Source organism: Benincasa hispida, chromosome 6, assembly GCF_009727055.1.
Source record: "Benincasa hispida cultivar B227 chromosome 6, ASM972705v1, whole genome shotgun sequence".
NCBI classification, from domain to species: Eukaryota; Viridiplantae; Streptophyta; class Magnoliopsida; order Cucurbitales; family Cucurbitaceae; genus Benincasa; species Benincasa hispida.
In genome coordinates, this window is record NC_052354.1 from 9,498,112 (window position 1) to 9,523,379 (window position 25,268).

The window sequence follows — 25,268 nt, forward strand, 5'->3', positions numbered from 1 at the left end:
GCATCAGAACGGTTATACTAAGACTTATATAAGATAGTATATAACAACTAAAGTTCAGAATAGTCATATGATAAAAAGTTTCGCTATGCGGATTATTATAAATAAACCTCAGTTTATGCAGTTTTATCAATAAACTAAGTATACATTATTCAATCAACATCATATGAATATATTCAAGAAAAACACCTCTTGTCTATATAGAGTTATACTAAGATATAAAATAATATATAGCAAAATAAAGTTCAAAACAGTTCTATGATAAAAAGTTTATCGCTATGCAGTTTATTATAAATAAACCTCAGTTTATGTAATTTCTTACCAATAAACTAAGTGTACCTTCTTCAATAAACACCAGAGGAATATAATCAAGAAGAACAACTCTTGTCTATTAGTTTATTATCAATAAACTCCAGTTTATGCAGTTTATTATCAATAGACACGAGTACCTAATTTACTAGTTGTTTATGGCAAATATAGATGTTCCCTAGTGTACCTTTTTCAATAAAGGTCAAAGGAATAGAATCAATAAAAACCTTTTGTCTATGCAATTTATTATCAATAATCTTATGTTCATGTAGTTTATTATCAATAAACACTAGTACATAGTCTTCTATTCATGAATCACAAATAAATCAGTCATCAAATTCCACAATGTACCTTTTTCAATAAATATTAGTACATAGTTTTGTCTATAGTTGTATCATAGAGGGGTATACCTTCTCCAATTTGGACGTTGATTGCAGTAGGTATTAGGGCAATACTATGAATTTTTCAATTTTGCCATCAATTGCAGTAGGTATAGTCGTCGTCGTTGGCCATCGATTATATGCTCGTAGCCAGAAGAAAAAGAACGGTCGTTGAATATTGTAAAAAAAAACCTTGTCCACCTACAATCCATTCGCCTACTATTCGCCGTTGATCTTTCGTCCAACGTTTGCCTACAGTCTGTTCGTTGTTGATATTCTGATGGCCTTTGTTATTGATCGTTGGTTGCCAAATGAAGAAGGAACCTAGGCTTGCCGTTGAAATTCCTTCCAACGTTCACCTATAGTTTGTTCGTCGTTGATAAATTTCGTCCAATGTTCGCTTACAGTCCAATGGCCTTTATCGTTGATCGTTGGTCACCGAACGGAGAAGTCAGAACCCTTGTCGTCGATCATTGGAACCATGTCGATTGAAAAGAGGTGGGAGGTGGAAGGAGGTAGAGGAAAATTGAAGAGATGTGGGTGAAAATTCATTGGAAATAGGAACATTTTGGAAAAAAAAAAAAAAAAGAAGATTAAATACTAATGTGGTAGCTGAACCGTTGTCTAATATATATATATATATATGAGTGTAACATTGGTGTAATATAGACCCCATTTTGAGGCCTTTTATGTAGAAACACCTTTGAACCCCTTTGAGTTATTTGAGTTCCAAGGCTTTGTTCTTTTTTCCTTCCTTTTTCTGGTTATTTGGGCTCCCCAATCATGGTAGAATTGAGCGTGGATTAAAAAATATTAATCGTTTTTTTAGTTCAAACAAGATACTAGTAAGATACCATTGATACCCTATCTTTCAACAATTGATACGTCGATCTTTGACTGACCTCGAATAAGTTGAAAAAATTCAGCCCCATATTTGAAATTACACATCGAACAACACAACACATTCCTGGACTATCTATTCACATCTAATGCCTACAATGATTTTTGATCTCCGAAAATTTATGGGTTCCTCTTTTACTTCCTCTGTCCTAGTGTCACAAACAAAATGATTAAACTCGTGCGTCTGGATTTTCAGGTCTCGATCCAGGTCAAGGTTCCCACGATCAAATACTTGCCTGGAAGTTCCCCGGCCGATGGCGCAAGATATGTAATTTTCTTCCTGTCATCCACAAACCCGTTGTTAGATTCAAAAGAAGCTATATAGTTTCAGACATTTACATATGTTTTTAACCAAATCGTTGGCTCATTGTTTAGTTCAAACCTTTGGATGTCGATGTCAGTAATATAAACAAATCCAGCAACATTGCTGCACCCAGAAAAGGAAATGAATTATTAACTTGTAAAGGAAGAGTTGCATTACAATTTGTCTCCATGCTTTAACCTTAACTTCAACTTTGTTTCTTCACTTTTAAAAGTTTCATTATCATATCCTTACGCTTTGGCTAAAGCTCTTCAAGCAAACAGCCCCACCATTCTGAGGAGTGGTAGTAAAGTAATCCAATGTGGAAAGTTACTTGTAGATGTAACATATGAACTAATCCGACGTTTTGTTTTAGTGAAATAGAGATCAATATGAATTTGAATCAGGTCTCAACACATTATTTTAGTGCATAACCAATGATGACTGTTGGATTTCTGCTACTCTTTTTGGAGTTCAGTCACAATTAAAGCATGGCAAGGTCACTTATCAGTAAAATATAATAAAAGGAATCTAATATCTGGTAAGCTGTCATTATCGTTAAAGGGAAGGAAAGGGATGATGATGAAACTTTAAAAAAGATAAGAGACTAAAAATGTAATTTAAATTAAGAAAAGGAAAGCGATATTCCAAAAGAGATCACCTTGAGATAATTTCTTCAGGTTCTTTTGCAAATGAAACAGCAAGAACCAAATGAAGCAAATCCCGATTAATGTTGACAGGCACTAATCGTGTGGGGTCTGCAGCAGGTTCTGCACCAATAGGCAGAGCTGAACGAGGGGCCTGCGGGCCACCTCCAATGCGATAAATGAAAAGATCGCTGAAGTTTGCAATGTTTGAGTGTGGTGAGAGATCATTTGCAGGCCCATAAAAATATTCCTGCAAATACCACAACAGTTGATGATAGTCTTGTCAGTTTCAAAATGAAACAAGACTACAAGAGGTGTACCATGACAAAAAATTAAATTGAATTGTATTATGTGGGTCGGACAAATTTCATCAAGACTGAGGAAGTCAATTCTGTTGTCATCATCATTTGAAAATGTCAGAATAGGAGAATGATAGAATGAAACCAATCATCCACCATTTTTACTGCTCGCTTACCCTTATTCTGTAACTCCTGGCTTTCTGACGAAATTTAGCATTTCGGGATACAACACCACCAGACTTTTGAAGTTTCACAACATCTACATTAGGCTTGTTTTTTAGTACATCTTTGAGCATGCTCCAAAGTTTCTCCTGCAAAACAGTAGAAAATGAAAAAAAAAATTACAGTAAATTATTCCAAAAACTACTGGTGAGTATATTGTTAGGTACCTAGGTAATTAGTATGGGTTTAAGGATATGAGTAATTAGAGAGGAAGTTAGTTACTAAGTAAGGTTATAAATAGAGGGATGCTAAGTGGGAGAAGGGGCATTAGTTGAGTAATCTAGGACTTGAGTTGGTATGCTCAAGAGGGGTTTCCAAGTACCATAAACTTGGATTATCTTGTAGTTCCTTCTATAATTCTCGATACAATTCAGATCTTGATTCTTGTTGGTAAGTATCCCAACATATATGCTTCAAGAGGTTGGGTTTTCTTTGATATTTATCAAAAGAAGAATAGAAGGATTAAAGGTTAATTTGAAGAGACGGAGAAAATTTGAAGTACGGATACAGTATTTACTGAAATGGAGCAAGTATACGCAGTTTATTTTCACTGAAATGGAGCAAGTATACGCAGTTTATTTTTACTGAAATGGAGCAAGTATACGCAGTTTATCTACTTTTTCTAGTTTGAACTGTGGGTGCCCGGTGCATTTCTATTCTGCAGATCATTTAAATTTAGAGAGTATATCATATACATTTGATTGAACTTTTCTGAATCAATCACAACTGTACTACATTTCCTTCTTTCTAACATTTGATACTGAGAGATTAGAATGCTCACTATAAGAAAAACAAATTTCTAGTTCATAGGTAAATTAACCAATGAATGAATGAAAACACAACAATGTGCCTGAAGAGATCGCAGCAAGTTCCAATTTCCAGATAAAGCAAGTTTACGAATCAAGAAAAACACAAAAAGTAGCAGCTTACCTGACCCAAAACCAAGACAACATTCGCATTGAGTGTATCAATTGCATGTAGAAGCAGCTGCAGCAAGACAATATACAGGAACGATACATAAGCAATAGTGGTAAACGGTAATTGCAATTAGCAAACAGAATTTGTAATAAAAAATTGAAGCTTCAGTACCTCATAGCCTACACCCTCGATCCATCCCATTGTGTTGATAACCATACCGGCAGCTCGAGACTCTGCATTGCCAGTAAATTGTCTCTCCAGTACTTGGGCAAGCTCCTTCACAAGCACTTTGTACAGATCAACATTATTGCTGTTAAAGAACCTCAAACTTAGGGCATTGGAACATATTAAAATTATCAAAATTTGCAGTATAGTGTATCTTTGGATCAAGAAGAATAAATACAGAAACTTAACTCAGAAAGTTTATTTACCTTGGAGTAGTATGTCCATAAAAGTAAACTAGTGGCATTTCGAGCGGGATACCTTCCACAGGATCAATGGGCAACTCAATGGGGGTAGCAGCAATGCATCCAGGAATTGTTATAGATCCCTGGCCAATATCCAAGTCCACAAATGTAGGCTTCCAACCCTGCTTTGCAGCCCAACTAAGAAGCATCCTTGACAAGGTGCTCTTTCCCGAATCGGTAGGCCCCACAACAATTACCCTTGGACCCTAATAAACCAAAAACAGTATACTAATATCAATAAGCAGGCAATCCTATCAGAACAAAAACTAGCTGAGTCAAGCAATTTAATTGGAAAGGAAAAGAACCTGAGTAGAACCAGAGTCATCAGACGATGATGCTCTAGCACGGCTTCTTCGCGCTTCAAGTATAGCATGAACATTCACATAACCAATCATGGGTGTCTATAAACAAACAATAGAGAACTGAATCTTAGCCATTGAAAAAAGATTTGGTAGTACAGAGAAGACCATCTCCGCCATATACTTAAATAATATACGCAATCTGTAGCTGCTACAAACCAGCGAAATTCATACCTCATCTGCCGTATAATCAGTTTCAGTCGCACCATCCATTTCAAGTGTGGCTCCATACCAAGTGAAGACCTTTAACATCAAACTCAAAACTTTAAAATAATGGAAGATCAAAGCAGAACCACCCTCTTGCTCTTACATAAATACAATTTTCAAACTAAAAAGCATGCTTGTGAAATGATTAACCGAGAAAGACGATAACTTATAGGAAATAAATGAAATTTAGTTCTAAGACTTTAATAAATCATATTGGGAACAGCAAAGCCTAGTTCGTTAAAGCTTACGGCAATTTTCAGCCTTGGTGGCAAAGTGAGCCATATTTCAGGAGGAAGCTCAGTGCCGAAGATCTCAGCATTACCAGAAAGCAGCCGTAGACGAAGAGGCGAGTCGTTTCCAACTTCAATCCTGAGCTCGCTCTCTCTATCCAGTTTGACCTGTCTGATAGACGAAGTCGAAGCTGAACCAGCCACAATGGCCGGACCACCATACGCCATGCCACACCCAATACAAGCTAGATCAACTTATTTCAAATGGTGACCTTCTGGTTTGCACTCACTGAGACTATAAATAGCGCCTCTGTGCCTCCGAAAATGACACAAAACGATCGAGTTGTACGAGGCGTCACTGGTTCATTGAATTAATTGACTATAATTAAAGAAAATGGTTGGCGGGTTTAGGGGTTTTAATCCCCCAATAAATTAAGCAGTCAATACAAGAATAAATGGAAACAAAATCGATTACAGACTCGAAAAATTGGCATTCATTGCCTTATTGCATACATTAACATAAGTTCAAACTGTAAATTCGAAGCGGGAAAGTTTAGAGAATTATTTCGCAAGGCAGAAAGAAGACTAATCTCAGAATTTAGAATTAGAATGGACGTCATTCGCTCATATTGCTAGTAATAATGATGGTTTCAAAGAAACGAAGAGACATTTAATTGCAGATTAATACTGTTTGTTCACCTGAAGATAAAATTCTGGGTGGATTCTGACTTTGGCTTTGCCACAAAATCAGAGATAAAGAGAGAGGAAGAGTGAGAGAGGCGATGGGCGGAGGGAGTGAGTTTGGAAGGGCGAGCTCGCGACGGGAGATGGAGATTGAGGACTGAGGGAGATTGAACGGCAACTGCGCGACGGCGTCCGACGATGTAAATGGAGAGTCGGAGACACAGGTGCTGAGAATTGAATTGAGAATAAAGGGCGTACTTTATTACTTACTAGTTACTACTAGTTGGGATTTTACTAAATATCAATAATATTTTAATGGAGAGTTATTAATAAATACTGGTTTTTTTCTTTTTTTCTTTTTTTTGGGTAATAAATAGTGGTTTTTTTTTACGTCAATAATTCATTCTCAACTCTAGATGATTAATAACCCACTCCAAAAATAAACAAAATCACTTGCATCAAAGCATTCTACTGCATTTTATTGAGTATTAACATTAGGAATTGTCATGTCTACCATGTTTATCGCGAACTTCATTTTTCTCACGCTTTGTTGTGCTTTCACTAGACATGCTGTCACGGGGCGGAAGCGTGGTATGCATGTATTATAAGTTGGACCCAAATTTTCCCCAAAGCACCTACTGAAGCTCACAAATCGTAGTGTGGGTTGCAGTGCTTGGCTTATGTTTAAGAGGGAGAGGAGAAGGCACACTTTGTTGTAGAAATTGAACTTTATTATCAAATACGGTAAAAATCACAATACACATTCAAGGAGCACTCTTACTTACAAAACCGTACTATTGGAGAGTTATGGAGAGATTACTTGCAACTTCCCTCCTTTTTAGCTTCACACTAAGCACGTGAGGTTTTCTCACAATACTCACGCAACGCACACCTCCCGGTGGTTTGCTACATGTTTCATATTCCTATGTCGCATGATTAAGTATGTGATACTATAGCAATCTCACTAAGTGATGCAATGAAGATTAAGGATGCTAAGTAAATGAAGATGGAGATGGAATCGAAGGAAATATAGAAATGCATTTATCACAAAATGTATTAATTTCTTAAGCCAAAATGTAATACAATACAATATAAGAAAAGAAGAGAAAATGAAAGGATCAACTAGAAGCAATGTCTTACTCCCAGCAGATGTGTGTCAAGGCTGCTAGTGATGCCATGAAAGGGCAGTGGAGCTGACTCTCTCGAGATCTAACTCCGGCGAAGGCTACGGTCATCACTCGGAATGGATGAAGGAGATAAGGAACTCTCAAGCTTTCTTCTAACGCTTTGGTCTGGATCACAAGGATCCGCTCTAAGGCGAGCCTCAAGCGAAAGACCTTGGATTCTCCGAAATTATGCTCAACGGCTTCAATTTATATAGCTTGATCGCCGACAGCATTAATGGACCTACTCGGATTTTGACATTTGCGGCATGATGGTCCTTTTTTGAATCTCTGTTGCTAACGACGTGGTAGGTGAAATGTCAACATCATCTTTTGATTTTTTCGAGATATGCGTTAATGTTTCCATTCCACCAACCTTGTGTTCATCCCACTATTATGGTCATCATCATGTAGTCGCAATGTTGCAATGGCCGCATTCGCTTGATTACCGTAACTTCTCCACGATGACCGCAATCGCTTGACAATCGCGACTCCTATACGATGGACGCATGCAGTTGATTATCACAACACCCATGCGATGAACGTATGCATTCGCCTTTGTGATGGAGAAATTCTCCGCATGCGGTCGTCTTTGCGAGAGCCCGACTTCCGTGTATGCATACGCTTCCTGCGTTAGCTACAAAGATAGATAATTGAACGCATAATAACACATAATAGTGGGTTAGCCGAGATTCCTAATGTTGAACGAGGCAAACTCATTTTCTCATGAATTCCTAACATATTTACCACATATTCTACTTAACAACCCTCATAATTTTAAATAAAAGGCCTAAGATGTTGTGCATTTTTGTATGTCATCACTACACAAGATGGAATTCACTCATTCCCCGAAGCAGGGGTAAGTAGATAGATTGCTCCCTTAAGGGCTCATTTCGGGGCTTGAATAATGTGGCGTCACACACTTTCTCATGGCCTGAAAGGTATTCACTCATAGTAAGACTATGATATATTGTTCATTAGAGGAATCAGTGATACTTAAGGAGTTAAATTTAACTACAGGGGCAAAACAGTAAATTGGCCCAGTTGTACTTACGAGCGATAATGTGAAGGGTTATCGTACTGTTGATTGGTTATACCCAATGGACATAGAAATATATCTGTAGTGAGAAGAGTACAGTTGTCAGTCTTTAGTGGAGTGTTTGACGGTTAATGGATGGTGAATATCGTGATTAAAGAGTTTAATTAGTTATGCACGTACCGTTGGAGTTCAAGCTACAAGTCCATAAGGTCCCCTCCATAGCTCAATGGATTCAAGTTGAGAATAAGTTTTTGGGTTAGTTTGAAGTGTTCAAATTAACAAGAGAGAATTTGATTATATATGATATAATTAAATTGGTCCAATTATATGTGATATAATTGATTTGATGTATAAGAGACATTAATTGGAGGAATTTGATATAAATATGATTTATATCAAATAAAGGAGAAAAAAACTATGGTTTAAATATTACATATGATGTGATATTAAAACTATAGGTTATAAATATCATATGATAAGGTGGTTATTATATTTATTTATAATAAAAAAATTATGAGATAATTGTTTAGTTGGTTATTTAATTTCTTCTTTAACCGTGTAAGCGGGAGGTTATTTTTAGTTTTGAATAACTGAAGGATAAAATGAAAAGAGTTTTCATTTTATGAAAAAAAAAATCGCTTCATTAATTGCTTCACTAATCGTTTACTCACGAGAGACTAAACAATCTAGCGAGAGACTAAACGATCTAGCGAGAGACTAAGCGATCGTGTAAACGATTGAGCGAGAGACTAAACAATCAAGCAAGATTTGCTAGACGATTGGCTAGACGATTCTCACGAGTGTGAGAGATTACTAAATGATCAATTACATTCAGTCTATGCGATAGACGAAACTTTTCTCCTACTTACTTGATCATGTAGTTCGATCATTTTCTTCCTCTTTCCCTCTACCAAATTCACACAGAGCCCACACCTCCTAGATTCTCACTCTGAGAATACCAAGGTTGCCGAGTGGTTGTGTCGAGGGGCTGCTATTCGTGGATCAGATAGTTCGTGATTGCTAGACGATTGGCTGGATGATTGCTCACGAGAGCGAGATATTCTTGGTGTAGGAAGGTACCGATACGCAGTGGAAGAAACCAGGATCCATAAGCACTCTAATTCATTAATTTTGGCAGAAAAGAAAACATGCTTTGACAGAAATAAATGGGTTTAATGACATACCTTTGAAAAACTTCCTCTAAGCTTTGATTCAGCTGCAAATCTCCACAGAATCTTGTTGTAGACCACCCCAAGATCTTCCTACTATCCTCTTGGAGCTCAAGATTGAGTAGTGAGACTCAAAATAAGTTAGAATTAAGGAAATTTGGAGAAGCTCACATCAGCAACCAAGTATAAGAACACCCTTCTTCTCTCAAATTTTTCTCAAAATTTTGTTTGGTATAAACACTCCAAATCACTTCAAAACACTCCAAATTCTTCAATATATTGTAGACATTCATGCAAAGAAGTTTGATGCATGAGATGCAGCTCATGCTTGGAGTTAATGAAGAATTAATGTGGGTTGTTGGTGAGCTAGTAGAAGAAGACAATGGAAAAATTATTTTCCAATTTTTGTGTTTATCTTTTTCTTTTTCAATTTTATCTAAATTGATTTCATAAATCAATTTTATTTAATAAAACTGAATATAATATTAATTTTACAAAATTAATTTCATAAATTAATTTTCTTTAATANTCATAAATTAATTTTCTTTAATAAAAATAATAAATAATTATTTAAACAATTTAAATAATTCTAATTAATTTAATATCAAATATTAAATTAATTTTTAACACAATTCCATCTTCAAATATTTAAATCATATTTAAATATCATTTCTCCAAATTCATTTACTTCAAATTAACTTATCACGTTATTTTAGAGCTTATCCATTTACGAGCTAGTAGGGGGACCCGCGGACCTATAGATCATGGGTTCCAACGATCCGAGATTAATCGACTAAACTCATTAGACAGATCTAACCCCCATTCGTTAACTAATGGGTGATTCCACTAAAGCCCACAACTGAACTCCTCTCACTGTAGATATATTATGTCTACTCGATATAACCATGATCAGTAAGTTAACCTTTCACAGGTTGCTCGTAATAACGGTTAGGTCGAATCTCTGTTTTACCCCGAAATTACCTTTTGTTCCTTAAGTTCCACCGATCCCCTAATGAACAATTGATTTGTGATCCAATCAACAAATCGAATCCCTCTCAGGCCAATGAAAGGGTGAGGCCTCTTGTTCAAGATCCAAAATCAACAGTTAAAGGGAACAACCTCTCTACTAACCTTAATCGGGTAGGAGTGAATTCTCTCTTGCACCCTATGTTCCCAGCTATTCATCCGGTCTTATCCCCAAAATAGTAAGCTTATTGAATAGAGGCAATTGGTCTACTCTCACCGTTTGCAGATCAAAGGATAATCCCGAACAAACAGGAGTTAATAGTTAGCTCAGGATTAAGGTTAAGTTACCTAGGTCATCGCTTTGAAATAGTTAATCTTAAATAGTAAACAACGTTATAAAGTAAGAGTGACTGATTTTGTGGTCCGATCTTGCACAAAACTCATTTGGACAGGATACCCCTACTCCTCATGTCTCAACATACACGAATTAGGATCACTTCGTATGTACCACTTTACAACTCTTTGTAACAACTACAGAGTATGCCACATCCAATAGTGTAACCAGAATAAGGTACCCAACCTTATTCATATACTATAGATCATTTTGATTATTTACTCAAATCTGATCCACTTGTATGTCTCAACATAAAGTTCAAGTACTCATAAAATAGTCAAGGGACTTAGGTTTTGGTATTCTAAATAATAATAGTATTATTAATTTATTATTATATTTAATGTATATGGTTTGTAGGGGTATATACTATATTATATAATATACTATAATATTATTATATATATTATTATATATATAGGTATATTTTTATTAATATTAATTATAACAACATTATTGAATATCTCAGAATAAGTTTCTAAAGTTTAGCAAACCACGAATTTTATGACTAAAAACTCAACAGTTGGTCGATATACATACGGAGACGAGGTGAGATGTCATAAAGAAAATTTTTTCAAAGGTATGTTCTCTTAATTTTTTCTGTATTTAATAAGTAAAATCATGTATATATTTTGTTAAGATGCATAATGATCCTATATGTTTGTATGGAGATGCGTTTATGCTTTCACATAGACTTGGAAAGATCTTGCTTCTCTCCACTGGTTCTCTTCTATAAGAGTCCATCAATTTGATGAGGCATGCTTAATTTAGATTTGATGAGGTTAGAGTACTTGATTGATCTCTGTTCTCCGCTGCACGCTTTGTGAGAACTAACAATTGGTATCGAGACATGATTTAAGCACTCAATTCGTGTTAATTTTACTTGGTGTGTGGTGTTTCATAAGTGTATGAAAATGTGTGAACTTAATATGGTTCTGAGTTTTTGACATTAAATTCTCTTCAATTTAGTTGTAATTGGCTCTTGATGATGGCCTTAATGTGTTTTTTAGGTGTCTATAATTTGATTGGGAATCATTAAAATTACGTTGTAATTAATGAAAAAGTGAAGAAGGTCGAGCAGCAGCAGCCACTGTCAGGTATGTTTGCAACACTGCCCTTTAAGTAGTGTTGCAACGCTATCTCATGTTAACCCGTGGCGTCGCAACGCTGGGGTGAGAGCGTTGCAACGCTGCTCATGCACAGCCCAATAATTCATTTCTGTCGATCCCGAAACCTGGACGTATCCATCTAGCTGTAACCGGTCCAGTCTTCGGTTCTGTGGAGATCGGTTCGAGCTATTGAGGTTCGCTCACCACTTTGAAGCTTTTTGGAGGTCCAGTTCAAAACGGTTCGGGTCGATTTGTGTGGTCCAGAAGGGTTTTAGAGCCTCTTTTGCTGATGTAATAATTTAGGCCTTAATTTACTTGAAAATGCCAAAGCTAAACCATATCAGTTTGTGTTTAATTGTTTATGCATGTGATGTATGTTATAATTAAATAAATATTGTATGTGCATATGGTATGCCATGTAGATTTAAAGTTCCACCATAGGAAGCATGTTACATGCATTGAAAATATGTTATAAGGTGTTATAATATATAGTATGCATGTTTAGGGTTTCAATTGTTTAAATATATGTGATATATTAAATCATGAGATATCTAATATATGTTATGAATGCAAAGCATGTTTAAAGTCTTATAAGTTGTTATAAATTTGGTTAGACATTTAAAATTCATAACAAAGATAAGTTGCATGCTCACGTAGGTAAACCACTTGTTTTAAATAGTTAAAATAAGTCGTTATCTTATAAAACTTGGGTTACAAACTCAACCGGTATATAATCTTGTCTAATGCTGGGGGTATATAAGTTGACGGTTTACGAAACACCCTTTACCTGGAGATTATGGCTGAATAATTGAGCGTTGTTCACCGGTTTTATGAGAAAATGTGAGCGGTGTAAGGTTTTGAAACTGGTTAACACTCTCAACCAATCATTATACCAGAACAACTCTTGTTGCTATAACGACTAGCCATCATTGATTTGGTCAAGAAATCATTAACTTGCTTAATAATTTCTTGGAAGTGTGACCTTTCATTTTAGATCCTAGAGTTCTGACCCAAGCAACCAATCCGAAGGAAAAAATCCAGTTGGGGCAAAAACTAAAGCGACCTCTCCATTTCTGGTGTTCACCTTATATTAACTAATCACACAAACCATCCAAAGGGGGACGCTCCCAAGGTGCCACAAGGCCGTGCAAGAAGATCTCATGGTGTAAACCAATGAAGGAGACCGCAAGACATGTTGACACACATCCTTCACCCACTTACTATAAATACTCTCTCCCTTCACCTTGATATTGACCCATGCAAACACCATCCGAAGGGGATACTCCTAGGGCACCACGAGGCCAAACATGAATCTCACAGTATGAACATTCAGAGAAAAACGTGAGTGGAACTGACATATTTTATATAACTTTTCCTCCTATTAAGTATTTTAAGAACCTAGGGTTTAGTTTACTTAGAAAAAACACCAATAATTTTAAGTGACTATTTAGGTTTGCCCAAAAGTAACTCTTACTTTGGAAAGTTAAACAAATTTTGATCATCATTCATTAAACATTTTAACGAACTCTAATCAACTGTTGCATGCTTGTAGCAAATCTATCTAATTCACCTTTCCAGGTAGGTTCCCAGGTAGGGGTGTTCCGTTTCCGCCAGCTTAAATACCCCAGCCTAGTCAGAACCCGCCTTAGACAAAAGATCCTTTATAGATAGATTTATTACAAATTTAATCTTTTATGGAAATCAGTTTAATCCTATTAAATTGATTTAAAAGAATAAACTTAGGTTTTTAATCTCATTAGAACCATGAACTTAGGTCTATCTCAATCAAATTTTAAAACCATTTTAAAACATGATTTTACCTAAGTTTTCATGCAACTCTTGGTTGTTGATTTTAATTCTAATTTCATTAATTATAACTCTTATAAAAAATGAAACAATCAAAATCAACCACAATGCGAAGCAACACATTCTTAAGGCATTTATAACTCTTATAAATAAGCCTAAGTGTTATGCTCCATGCATTGTTCATTCATTACTACTTTTATATAACTCCTATATAACAAAGTAATGAACAAAGCATACATGCTCTCATACACCCTTATACTATAACACTTATAATATAAAGATGATGCATGAATATGCTTAATGCATGCATAAATATAACTCTTATATTATATGACGCATAAGCATGCTTTAAGGTAATTTAATCATGCAATCTATTATATTATAACACTTATAATATAAAGATGATGCATGAACAAATGCATAATCTAAAGTGGGTTTTAAATCTATATGTCATACATTATGACATATAAACACACATTATGACATATAAACACACATACATCTCATGTACATTAAAATTAATGATGGACCAGGATAATATGCCTCAAAACCCAAAATAAAACTAACTATTACATTGAACCATCAAGTCGACCGGTTTAAACAAGCGAACTGGGTCTTGAACCGCCCGGGTAAATCCTCGTTCCACTGATCTTGTAGCTTTTCCTTGTGATCGTCGAGTAATGTTGGATAAGTAACCACGATCGTGTAGCAATGATCGAGTACCTTTGACTATGTGATGAAGCATGAAGGCCACTCGATCGTGCAGCGCACCGAGTTTAAACGTATGCCTACTATACGATGAAGCATGATCGTCTAGACGATCGAGGAGCAAGCGACGAGTATCACATATCGATTGATCGAGTAGCCAGTGACTATGTGATGAAGCATGTTGGCCTACTCGATCGTTTAGTGTGTGCACCTACCATGCAACGAGTATTTGTTTAGCATCAGCTATGCGATCATTTAGTAAATACTACACGATTGGGTAGAACTTTTCTACTCGATTGTTTAGCATGGGCTACACAATACGACCAACGTTTGGTCTTCTTCTTCCTCGATGAGAACAGCATCTCCATGCTTCTGTGAAACTTCATCATGAACGACTCAAGGCTCTTCAAACACTTTGAATACATACTCGATAACAAGTTAATTATGCCCAAAAACGCATGGACCCTTACAAATTAACTTTGAAATGTAAAAGAAAGCATTAAAACAGAGGCCATCATCCTGAAACATCCAATCCATCCATAAACACATTTAACTCTTAAAGGCATTGTAGAACACACTTAAAACCCACAAGACTATACAAGAAGTTCAATACAACAATGGAATTTGGAATATCAGAACAACATGGCTCTGATACCAATTGAAGGAAATCTAAACATAGAGATCCAATGAGCGGAAACGAATCGTTCCAAATTCCATTGAGAAAGAACACAACAATTTACAGTCTAAATGAAAATGATTATGTACAATAAGTAAATTACAAGCATGCTTTTTAAAAGAATGAACAAGGGATAGAGTATGCAAACCTTTGAAGAACTCTTTCTTCAAATATCCCTCGATCAATCTCCAACGCGTCCACAGAAGTACTCGAACGTAATGATCAATACAGCCAACAACACGAACTGAAGAATCCTCGATCACTATCGAGTCCAACTCGATCCTCGAACCTCGAATGGAACTAGAACACAACCACAAGTGCTACCTTGGTATTCTCGGTGTGAGAATTCAGGAGTTGTGGGCTCTGTATGACTTTGGATAGAGGAATTCAGAAGGTATGCGATCGAGTAAGTGGGAGATAGATGAAGTCTATCGTATAGACTAGGTACTCGATCGTTTAGTAAAAGGAAGCCTATTGTATAGACTTTGCTACTCAATCGTGTAGCAATGAGTAAGCGAGTAACTATCATATAGTAAACTCGGAACTCGATCGTATAGGTTGTGAGACACTATTGTTTAGTAAAACACTTTTACTCGATAGTTACTTCTTTTGTCAAAAGACACAAATGAATTATCTAACTTTTGGAAAACGATTTTCCTTTTATCTCACAGTTACCATAACCTCCAATAACCTCCCACTCAATCAGTTATTAAAGAAAAAGAATAATTATCATAGAACTAATATATTATAAATAAATATGATAACCAACTTATCATATTATATTTATAACCTATAGTTTTAATGTTTCATCATATGAAACATATAAACCATAGTTCTTTTTCTATGTTATGGTATTTAATATAAATCATATTTATATTAATTCCTCCAATTAATGTATCTAATATATCATATCAATTATATCACATATAATTGAATTAATTTAATTATATCACATATAATTAAAGTTCCTCTTGAATTTGAACACTTCAAACTAACCCAAAATCTGATTCTCAACTTGAACCCATTGAGCTACCAAGGGGACCTTATGGACTTGTAGCTTGAAGCTCCAACGATACATGAATAACTAACTAAATTCTTTAATCATGAGATCTACCATCCGTTAACTGTTGGTCACTCCACTAAAGACCGACAGTTGCACTCTTCGCACTACAGATATATTTCTGTGTCCATTGGATATAACCAATTAACAGTGCAATGACCCTTCACAAATCGCTCGTAAGTACAGCTAGGCCAATTTACCATTTTGCCCTTGTAGTTACTTCTAACTCCTTAAGTATCGCTGATTTCTCTAATGAACAATAAGTCATAGTCCTACTATGATTGAGTTCTCTCTTCCCAAGAGAGGGTGTGACCACTATGTTCAAGACCCGGATCAACCCTTAAGGGAACAATTTATCTATTTACCCCTGCATAGGGAAAGAGTGAATTTCGTCTTGTGTAGTTGAGTTCCTAGCTCCCCAATAAGACGAATCCCCAAAATGGTAGGCTTGTTGAGTTGGAAATCTGAAATTGAATGCATTAGATGTAGAGAGCCACACTCGTTTGACATGTGCCAACAAAATCCACAATCCGTGTGCTTCATCTGAAATAACGACCCTTATTCAAATACTTATAATCTTGAATGGAAAAACCGTATTAACTTTTCTTTAGGTGGAAATTAGCAACCATAAATAGAGCAGCAAGACGAGCAACAAATAAATCAAGGTGGACGATCTAGATTCCATCATGGACACCAAAGATAATAAATGCAAAACAAGCCGCAACAAGCGTCAAGTTTCTCATCGTCAATAAAAGCTCTATTAAAAGAATATACGCAGAAAAATGATGCGTTGCTGCAAAACCAAACATCATCCATACAAAATTTAGAACTCCAAATAGGGTAGATCACTGGAGACTAAACAATAGACTATGTGGGACACTACCAGAAAATGAGAAATGAAGCGAACTCGGACTCTTTTTACGTCCTCCCCGGAAAGGAAAGCTTTTCACTACCATTGTTATCCATCTGTCTACAATTATCACGGAAGCTCCTAGAGGTCAATGAAGTTCAGGCAAAGAGAAATGTCACGCGATGACACTGCGGAATGGAAAGCCTCCAATTGTTGATAATGCAAATAAAAACAACACCTTAACCCAATCATCAACTAACCAAATTCAGACGACCATTGATCATTTGAACACATGTGAATCAATAAAAGATAAAGCAACGCGTGAACACTCATCTTCATGAAGAAAGAAAAAAGGAGTAAAAATCCACAAATAAAAATGAACGTTGAGCTTCACCCTTGAATGCTTCATCTTCAAGCACAATACCTGAGTTGCGTCCATCTCCACCTTTTTCCCATAAATTGAAAAAGAAAAGAATAATGAAATGCAATTCAAACGCTTCCTCAATGTGCTTAAGTAGTTGCACATCAACATTTCACTGATGGAAGCTTTAGAGGAGATGCCATCCTACGTTAAATTTCAGAAAGATATATTGTCTAAAAAATGGAAGCTGGGAGACTTTGAAACCGTTGCTTTGATGAATAAAAGTAGCACATTTTTTCAATACAACATACCTGAAATAGGGGTGATCATTGAAATAGCTAAAACTGAATCGAATACTAAATCGAACCGGAATAGAATGGAAAATCGAATTAATGTGGTTTGGTTCGGTTTGATATATTTTTAAATCAAATTATTGCAGTTTGCAAAATTTGAAAACCGATTTGAAACCAAATTGAACCACTTTTTTAATAAATATATTAAGAGTATATNAATCGAACCAAATTTAACCGCTTATAATTTATAAAATATGAAAAAGCATAAAAAAATTATTTTTTTTTTAAAAAAAAGCGTGAAACCGAACTGAGTGGTTCGGTTCGATTTCAGAAATTACACTTTTTAAAATTACGGTTCTGTTTGATTTGAGCCCCAAACTGAATCGAACCGTGAACACCCCTACCTAAAAAGATGAAAGATCTTGGTAGTTTTGCCATTCTTTGCTCAATAGGGGGAATAGATGTGGGTCATGCATTGTGTGACCTTGGAGCAAACATTAACTTGATGCCATTGTCAAATTTCAAGAAATTGGGAATAGGAAAAGCTGAACCTACAATAGTAACTCTTCAACTTGTTGATCGTTTAATTACATACCCTGAGGATAAGATTGAAGATGTTTTCTTACAAATTTTATTATCTTGGACTATAAAGTTGATAAAAACATCTCAATCATCCTCGGCAGACCTTTTCTATCCACTGGAGGTTTTTTTTATTGATGTTCACAAAGGTGAACTCACTATGTACGTAAGTGACCAATAGGTAAAATTTAATGTGTTCGACGCATTGGAGTACATTGACAAGTTGGAATCATGCAATCTGACAGAGGATGTATATTAGGCCAGTGAAATTGACGAAAGTGAATAAGAGTTATCAATGAAAAATGAAGAAGAATTTTTGGAATTAGTCTATGCATCGAGTGACCTAAAAAGGAAATTTGAACTCATTGATCTTGACAACTAAGAAACAAATAAGACAAAGCTATCATTAGAAGAACTGCCAATTTTTTAACTAAAGCACTGCTAGCACATTTAAAATATGCTTACTTGGGAGAAAACAACACGTTGCTAGTTATTATCTCATCCCAACTTAGCACATCAAATGAAGAAGCACTTATGAAAATCTTGAAGAAACATAGCAAGGCTAGCGTCCATCCATGACATAAGTCCAACATACTGCATGTACAATATACGACTAGAAGAAGAACATGCAGGATTAGTGTAATGCCAACGAAGGCTAAACCTTGCTGTGAAAGAGGTTGTTAAAAAGAAAATAATTAAATGGATCGACCCAAGAGTTATTTTCCCTATTTTCAACAGTAATTGGGTCAGCCCCATGTAATGAATCCCCCAAGAAGGGGGGATAACTGTGATTACCAACAGTAACAATGAGCTCATACCCAACAGAACAGTTACTGGTTGGTGAAATTGCATGGATTATAGGAAGCTCAATGTGGCCACAGAGAAAAATCACTTCCCCCTACCTTTTATGGATCAAATGTTGAATCATGTAGTTGGCAAGTAGTTCTTTTTCTTTTTGGATGGATATTCTGGTTACAATCAAATATTGATAGCACCAAAAAATCAGGAGAAAACAACTTTAGCTGCCTTTATGGAACCTTCGTGTTTCGATGCATGCCTTTCGGCTTGTGCAATGTACCCGATACCTTCCAATGGTGTATGATTTTCTAAATTCTTAGAGCATTCAGTTGAAATTTTCATGGATGGCTTTTCAGTATTTGGGAATTCTTATGATGAGTGCTTGATCAACTTGAAGGTTGTCCTTCAATGCTATGTTGAAATAAATTTGGTGTTGAATTGGGAGAAGTGTCACTTTGTGGTAATAGAAGGAATAATTTTGGAGCACAAGATTTCAAAGAATGGGTTGGAAGTTGATCCTACCAAGATTGATGTGATTACTGTTCATCCTCTTCCAGCCAACATTAAGGCGTTAAGAAGTTTTCTAGGATACATTGGATTTTACAGGAGGTTCATCAAGGGGTTTTCTCAAATAGCTAAGCCTCTGAATGCATGACTTGAGATTAACAGAACCCATGACTTTGATGAAAAGTGTATCATGCCTTCCAAACTTTAGTGAATGCATTGATGACTGCCTCCATATTGATTGTGCCTGATTGGACACAACCTTTTGAGTTAATGTGCGATGTCGGTGATGTCGCAGTGGGAGTAATGTTGGGTCAACGCAAGGAAAGATTAGTGCACCCAATCGCGTATGCTAGCAAAAGTCTAAATCATGCTAAAAAAATTACATAACCACAGAAAATGAGTTGCTAGCTGTAGTTTTTGCAATGGAAAAATTTTGTTCTTATTTGTTAAGGTCTAGAGTTGTTATTCACACAGACCATTCGACAATCAAGTACTTGATGACAAAGAAAGATGCCAAGTCAAGACTCATTCAATGGATCTTGTTACTACAAGAATTTGATGGCGAAGTGGTTGATCGCAAGTGCATTGAAAACAATGTAGCTGACCATTTGTCTAGACTTGAGAATGATACAACCAACAAAAGAGAATCTGAAATTAATGACCAATTTTCTGATGAAATATTGATGAAAATTGATGACTTCGCATCCTAGTTTGCTGATATAGTAAATTACCTAGTATGCAAGCAGTTCCCAGAAGAATTTAATGCCCAACAAAAGAAGAAATTGATGCACGATTGTAAATGTTATTACTGAGATGAACCTAATATGTATAAGCAAGGACCAGATCACATTTTTCGACAATGTGTACCAAAGACTACATACTATCACATTCTAACACAATGTCATGAGTCTCTATACGGAGGCCATTTTGAAGGAAAGATAACCATCACCAAAGTCCTCCAAAATGGGTATTATTAGTCCACCTTTTTCAAAGACGCTTGAAAGTATGCAGTGAAATGTGATTTCTGCCAAAAAAAACATGAAATATATAAGATGCAATGAAATGCCTTTAACATCAATCCTGGAGGTTGAATTATTCGAGGTGTGGGGTATTGATTTTATGGTACCATTTCCCCCATCATGCTAACATCAATATATTCTTTCAACAGTGGATTATATTTCCAAACAGGTTGAGGCTGTTTCATGCAGCAATAATAATGCGATGGTCATTTCAAAATTTCTCACTAAGTACATCTTCACTTGGTATGGCACTTCACATGCGTTGATCAGTGACGAAGGTACGCATTTTATTAATCGTATCATTAATAAACTCCTACAAAAGTTCAATGTGCAGCACAAGATGGTAACCACTTATCATCCCTAAACCAATGGGCAAGCTAAGTGTCTAATCATGAGATTAAATCAATCTTAGAGAATGTGGTCAATGCCTCAAGGAAAGATTGAGTGCAAAAGCTTGATGAAGCATTGTGGGCTTATTGCACAACATACAAAACACCAATCGGAATGTCCTCCTATGCTATTGTGTTTGAAAAAGTATGCCACTTGTCGTTTAAACTCGAACACAAAGCACATTGGGCCTTGAAGAAGTTAAATTTAGATCTAGAAGCCACAGAAGAAGCACAAAAATTGAAGTTCAATGAGCTAGAAGAATGGAGGTTGAACACTTATGAGAACGCCAAAATCTATAAGGAGCGGACAAAGCGTTGACCCGACCAATGCATCTGTAAGAAATCTTTAACTGTTGGTCATAAAGTTCTCCTGTTCAACCCACGTTTGCATTTATTTCCAGGTAAGCTCAAGCCTAGATGGTCTGGACCTTTCATCAACAAATAAAATTTTCCTCGTAATGATGTTGAATTGACAAATGAGAATAGGTCTAACGTATTCAAAGTCAATGGACAAAGAACTAAACCCTATTTTAGAGTCGAGATTGATCGCAACAAGGTCTCCATTGACCTTGGAAAACTAGAATGAGGAAAGGTGAATGGTGTTTGCATCAACATTAATCACATCTCATTAGGGATGCATTCTATCTTTTATCTTTACTTTTTTTATTCTTTGCTTTCTTGTTTATCTTTATATCATCTGATTCCTCTCTTTTTGTAGAATTGACTATTTTATGAATTGATTGAAATGGCTTGTGGATAAGTCTGACTCCGAATTATGGGAAAAACGAAAGTGAGTGTTGTGTTGAGTGCTAGGGCATTGAGTTATAGCTCAACGCCTCCAATTCACTCAACGCAGGAAAGGGTACTGCAAGAGTTTTATACCATTAGTGGAATTTTAAAGAACGTCAAAGCATGCATTGCTTGACACGGGTCACATCTGTGTCATTTAATGAGCCATCATTACGATGACGTTATGCGCCTGAAATCTTACACTCACTAACGCCTTTATAAACCCCATCCCCTTTTTTTCTTCCTCTTTCATGTTCCCATTTTCAAAACCTCAAACTATCAATTGTAGTGTCTCTAATTGCTCTTTAGTTGCTCTCCGACTGCTTTTCAGATCACATTTTCTCCATTTCTTTTTAAGCTTAAATGGAAGGCCACGATAACATTTTCAAACCCTTCTCTTCTTCAAATCCAAACCCAAATCTAGCGTCCTCATCTTCTCCATCCCATCTTTATCGGCTTCATTTAGTGATTTCGATAAGTAGAATCTATTCTCCTTCTCTTCAGCCACAAAACACCCAACAAGTTTGTGTATTCACATGCCCTACTCGCCGTCCATTGGAAATCCCTACCATCTAGCCACCTACCTTGTCTTCACTCATCCAAACTTCTCTTCAGATTGCTTTTCCCCCTACCATGCGTCCACCTTGAAATCCCAACCATGGGCTATTATCTTTCTTGAATCAACCCTATCAAGTTCATTGATGACATGCAAAAATGCATGTCATCTTAGGCCTTTTATTTAGAATTATGAGGGTTGTTAAGCATAATATGCGGCAATTATGTTAAGAGTTTATGAGAAAATGAGTATGCGGCGTTCGACATTAAGAATCTTGGCTAACCCATTATTATGCGTTCAATTGTCTATTTTTGTAGCTAACGCAGGAAGTGGACTCAAACGCGGAAGCCGGGCTACCGCATAGACGACCGCATGCGGAGAAACTCTCCATCGCAAACGCAAACGCATACGATCAACGCATGTGCTGTCTCTTATACACATCTAGATGTGTATAAGAGACAGCACATAACCCACTATTATGTGTTATTATGCGTTCAATTGTCTATTTTTGTAGCTAACGCAGGAAGTGGACTCAAACGCGGAAGCCGGGCTACCGCATAGATGACCGCATGCGGAGAAACTCTCCATCGCAAACGCGAACGCATACGATCAACGCATGGGTGTTGCGGTAATCAGCTGCATGCATCCATCGCATAGGAGTTACGATCGTCAAACGATTGCAGTCATCGTGTAGAAGTTTCGGTAATCAAGCGAATGCGGTCATTTCAAGATTGCGGCTACACGATAACGCATAATGGTGGAATCACCGCAAGGTTGGTGGAATGGAAGCATCAACGCATATCTCGGGAAAATCAAAAGATGATGTTGACATTTTACCTACCACGCTATTAGCCATAGAGATTCAGAAAAGGACTAACGCGCCGCGAATGTCAGATTCAAAGCAGTTCATTAATGCTGTCGGTGATCAAGCTCTATAAATAGAAGCCGCTGAGTAGAATTTCAATTCTTTCAGGGTTTTTCACCTTAGGGCGGATCCCTGTGATCCAGACTAATGCGTGAGAAAGAAGCTTGAGAGTTCTTCATCTCCTTCATCCATTCCGAGTGATGATCGAAGCCTTCGCTGGAGTTAGATCTCGAGAGAGTTAGCTCCATCGCCCATTCATGGCACCACCGACAGCCTTGACACACATCTGCTGGAAGCAAGATCTTACTTCCAGCTGGTCATTTCATTTTCTCTCATTTTCTTATATTGTATTGTATTACATTTTGGATTAAGAAACTAATACATTGTGTGTTCAATGGATTTCTATGTTTCCTTCGATTCCATCTCCATCTTTCTTTACTTAACATCATTAACTTTCATTGCATCACTTAGTGAGATTGCTAGAGTATCGCATACTTAGTGAGATTGCTAGAGTATCGCATACTTAGTCATGCGGAGTAGAGATATGAAGCATGTAACAAACCACCGAGAGGTGTATGTTGTGTGAGTGTGTGAGAAAACCTTATTTGCTTAGTGTGAAGCTGTAGCAACGCCTGTCTATAGGCGGACGCAATGCTTGTCTATGAGTAAAGTCAGCAACAACTAACTGCCCAGGAGGGTAAGTGGTTGGTCGCATTAAGCAATGTAAGCTATTGTTCACTAGAGATAGGAATAATCTTGCGTCAACCAAGCTTTTGCAGTTACCTTGCCTTATGTATACATCCATCACACCTTTAGAGCTACTCGAGAGAGAGTCTAAAGAAAGAACCTAAGACTTGAGAGAGCTAGGTTAGAATCTAGACTCGAGAGAGCAAGATTAGTTTTGCATAAGCAAGAATGGGGAACTTAGGAATAAGCTCCATTTACTATTACACAGCATATGCACCATATAGAGAAGACAATGACTGCGTCCAAGAAGTAAGATATGGTGGTTGTATGCGGTCATCTCGACCCTGTTGCATACACATCGCATACGTCCTAGAAATAGGCGCAAATGTGTGTAGCATGATCGCATAGCTTGCGTTGATTGAGGTTGCCCTTGCGGTCACTCTTAAGGGTTGCGATGAAGACATCTTCACCTTTTATCTATTTTCCCATCCATTTATTTCATGTCAACAGTTTTCGTGTCTCTACCTCTCATTCATACTTCTCATTGTGTTGTCTGTTAGTTAGGAGTAGGAGTAGTGTTAGCATAAAAACCCCCTCTATCATTCTTTTATTCAACCGCTGCATACACATTACCGCATACGTCTAGCTACAAGTCCCTGAGTTCGACCTCGGATCACACGAGAAACTTGCATTCGCATTATACTTGGCATGAGCGCAAGAAAAATTGTGACGGGAATGCATGGTCATCGCATACATTTGTCAACGCATAGTTCACTCCAACGCATGACTGTCGATGCATGATAATCAACGCATACACTAAGAACATGCATCGTATATTGTGTCCCATACGATTTTAGCCATCAAGTTTTTGGCGACTAATTTCACGTCACCAAGTTTTTTACGCCGTTGCCGGGGACTTAGCAGCTAATTGTTTGTTGAGTTTTATGTATTTGCAGGCAACCTTTTTATCTTGGCAGTATTGTAGCTTGTGCGACCAAGTTGCAAACAATATTGAAGTGTAGGCGATGCGCCGAAAGCCAGTATTGACCCCAAGGTAGAAGAGCAATCAGTCGCATGAGCTGAAGGTAATTTTAAGCACATGACGACCGCATGCGCCCAACAATTGCCGGAAGTTCCAATGGTCAAGGCATCTTGACCTAAGCAGTTGAGAGAAATCTCCTGCATGGAAGACTCATTGTGGTGATAACACTCCAATTTTTCCAGGGACGTCTTCTACTCTATCTTTACCTTGCTTTCTTAGTTAGTTTATTTTTATTTTTATTATTATTTTGGATATGCGTCTGCTTCCTTTGTTGTGATGTGTTTGCTCCTTGTAGGTGCGAAAAATAATTCTCCTCGATGCGCAACGGAAAAAGACCTTCCATCATTCAACGCATGGCTTCGATCACGTGGATTCCAATGCATGATCGCATGCGGTATTTTGCCTAAGGTCCTTTCTTGTTATCTTTCATGCATTATCCTTTTGAAATTCTCTTTTCCCGATTGCGCTCCTTTGTGATGTTTCTATGATGGTACGTGTAATTCACTGCAACTGCTAATAAGTATCG

General features: G+C 36.8%; 1 protein-coding gene across 2 annotated transcripts; it reads right to left on the reverse strand.

Annotated features, from left to right (window-relative positions):
* Nucleotides 1-1,470: 1,470 nt before the first annotated feature.
* On the reverse strand, nucleotides 1,471-6,194 carry LOC120079029 (protein CLP1 homolog). Of its 2 annotated transcripts, XM_039033211.1 has the most exons (11): nucleotides 5,936-6,194; nucleotides 5,255-5,594; nucleotides 4,974-5,042; nucleotides 4,746-4,841; nucleotides 4,405-4,646; nucleotides 4,145-4,283; nucleotides 3,986-4,042; nucleotides 3,010-3,144; nucleotides 2,549-2,784; nucleotides 1,969-2,013; nucleotides 1,471-1,866 (listed from the first exon to the last, which is right to left on the reverse strand). In XM_039033211.1, exons 2-11 carry the CDS (start codon nucleotides 5,462-5,464, stop codon nucleotides 1,779-1,781), a joined length of 1,317 nt encoding a protein of 438 aa, XP_038889139.1. In that variant the 5' UTR covers nucleotides 5,465-5,594; nucleotides 5,936-6,194; the 3' UTR covers nucleotides 1,471-1,778. The 2 variants fall into 2 exon arrangements, with proteins under 2 accessions (XP_038889139.1, XP_038889140.1); XM_039033212.1 differs by lacking the exon at nucleotides 5,255-5,594.
* Nucleotides 6,195-25,268: the final 19,074 nt, after the last annotated feature.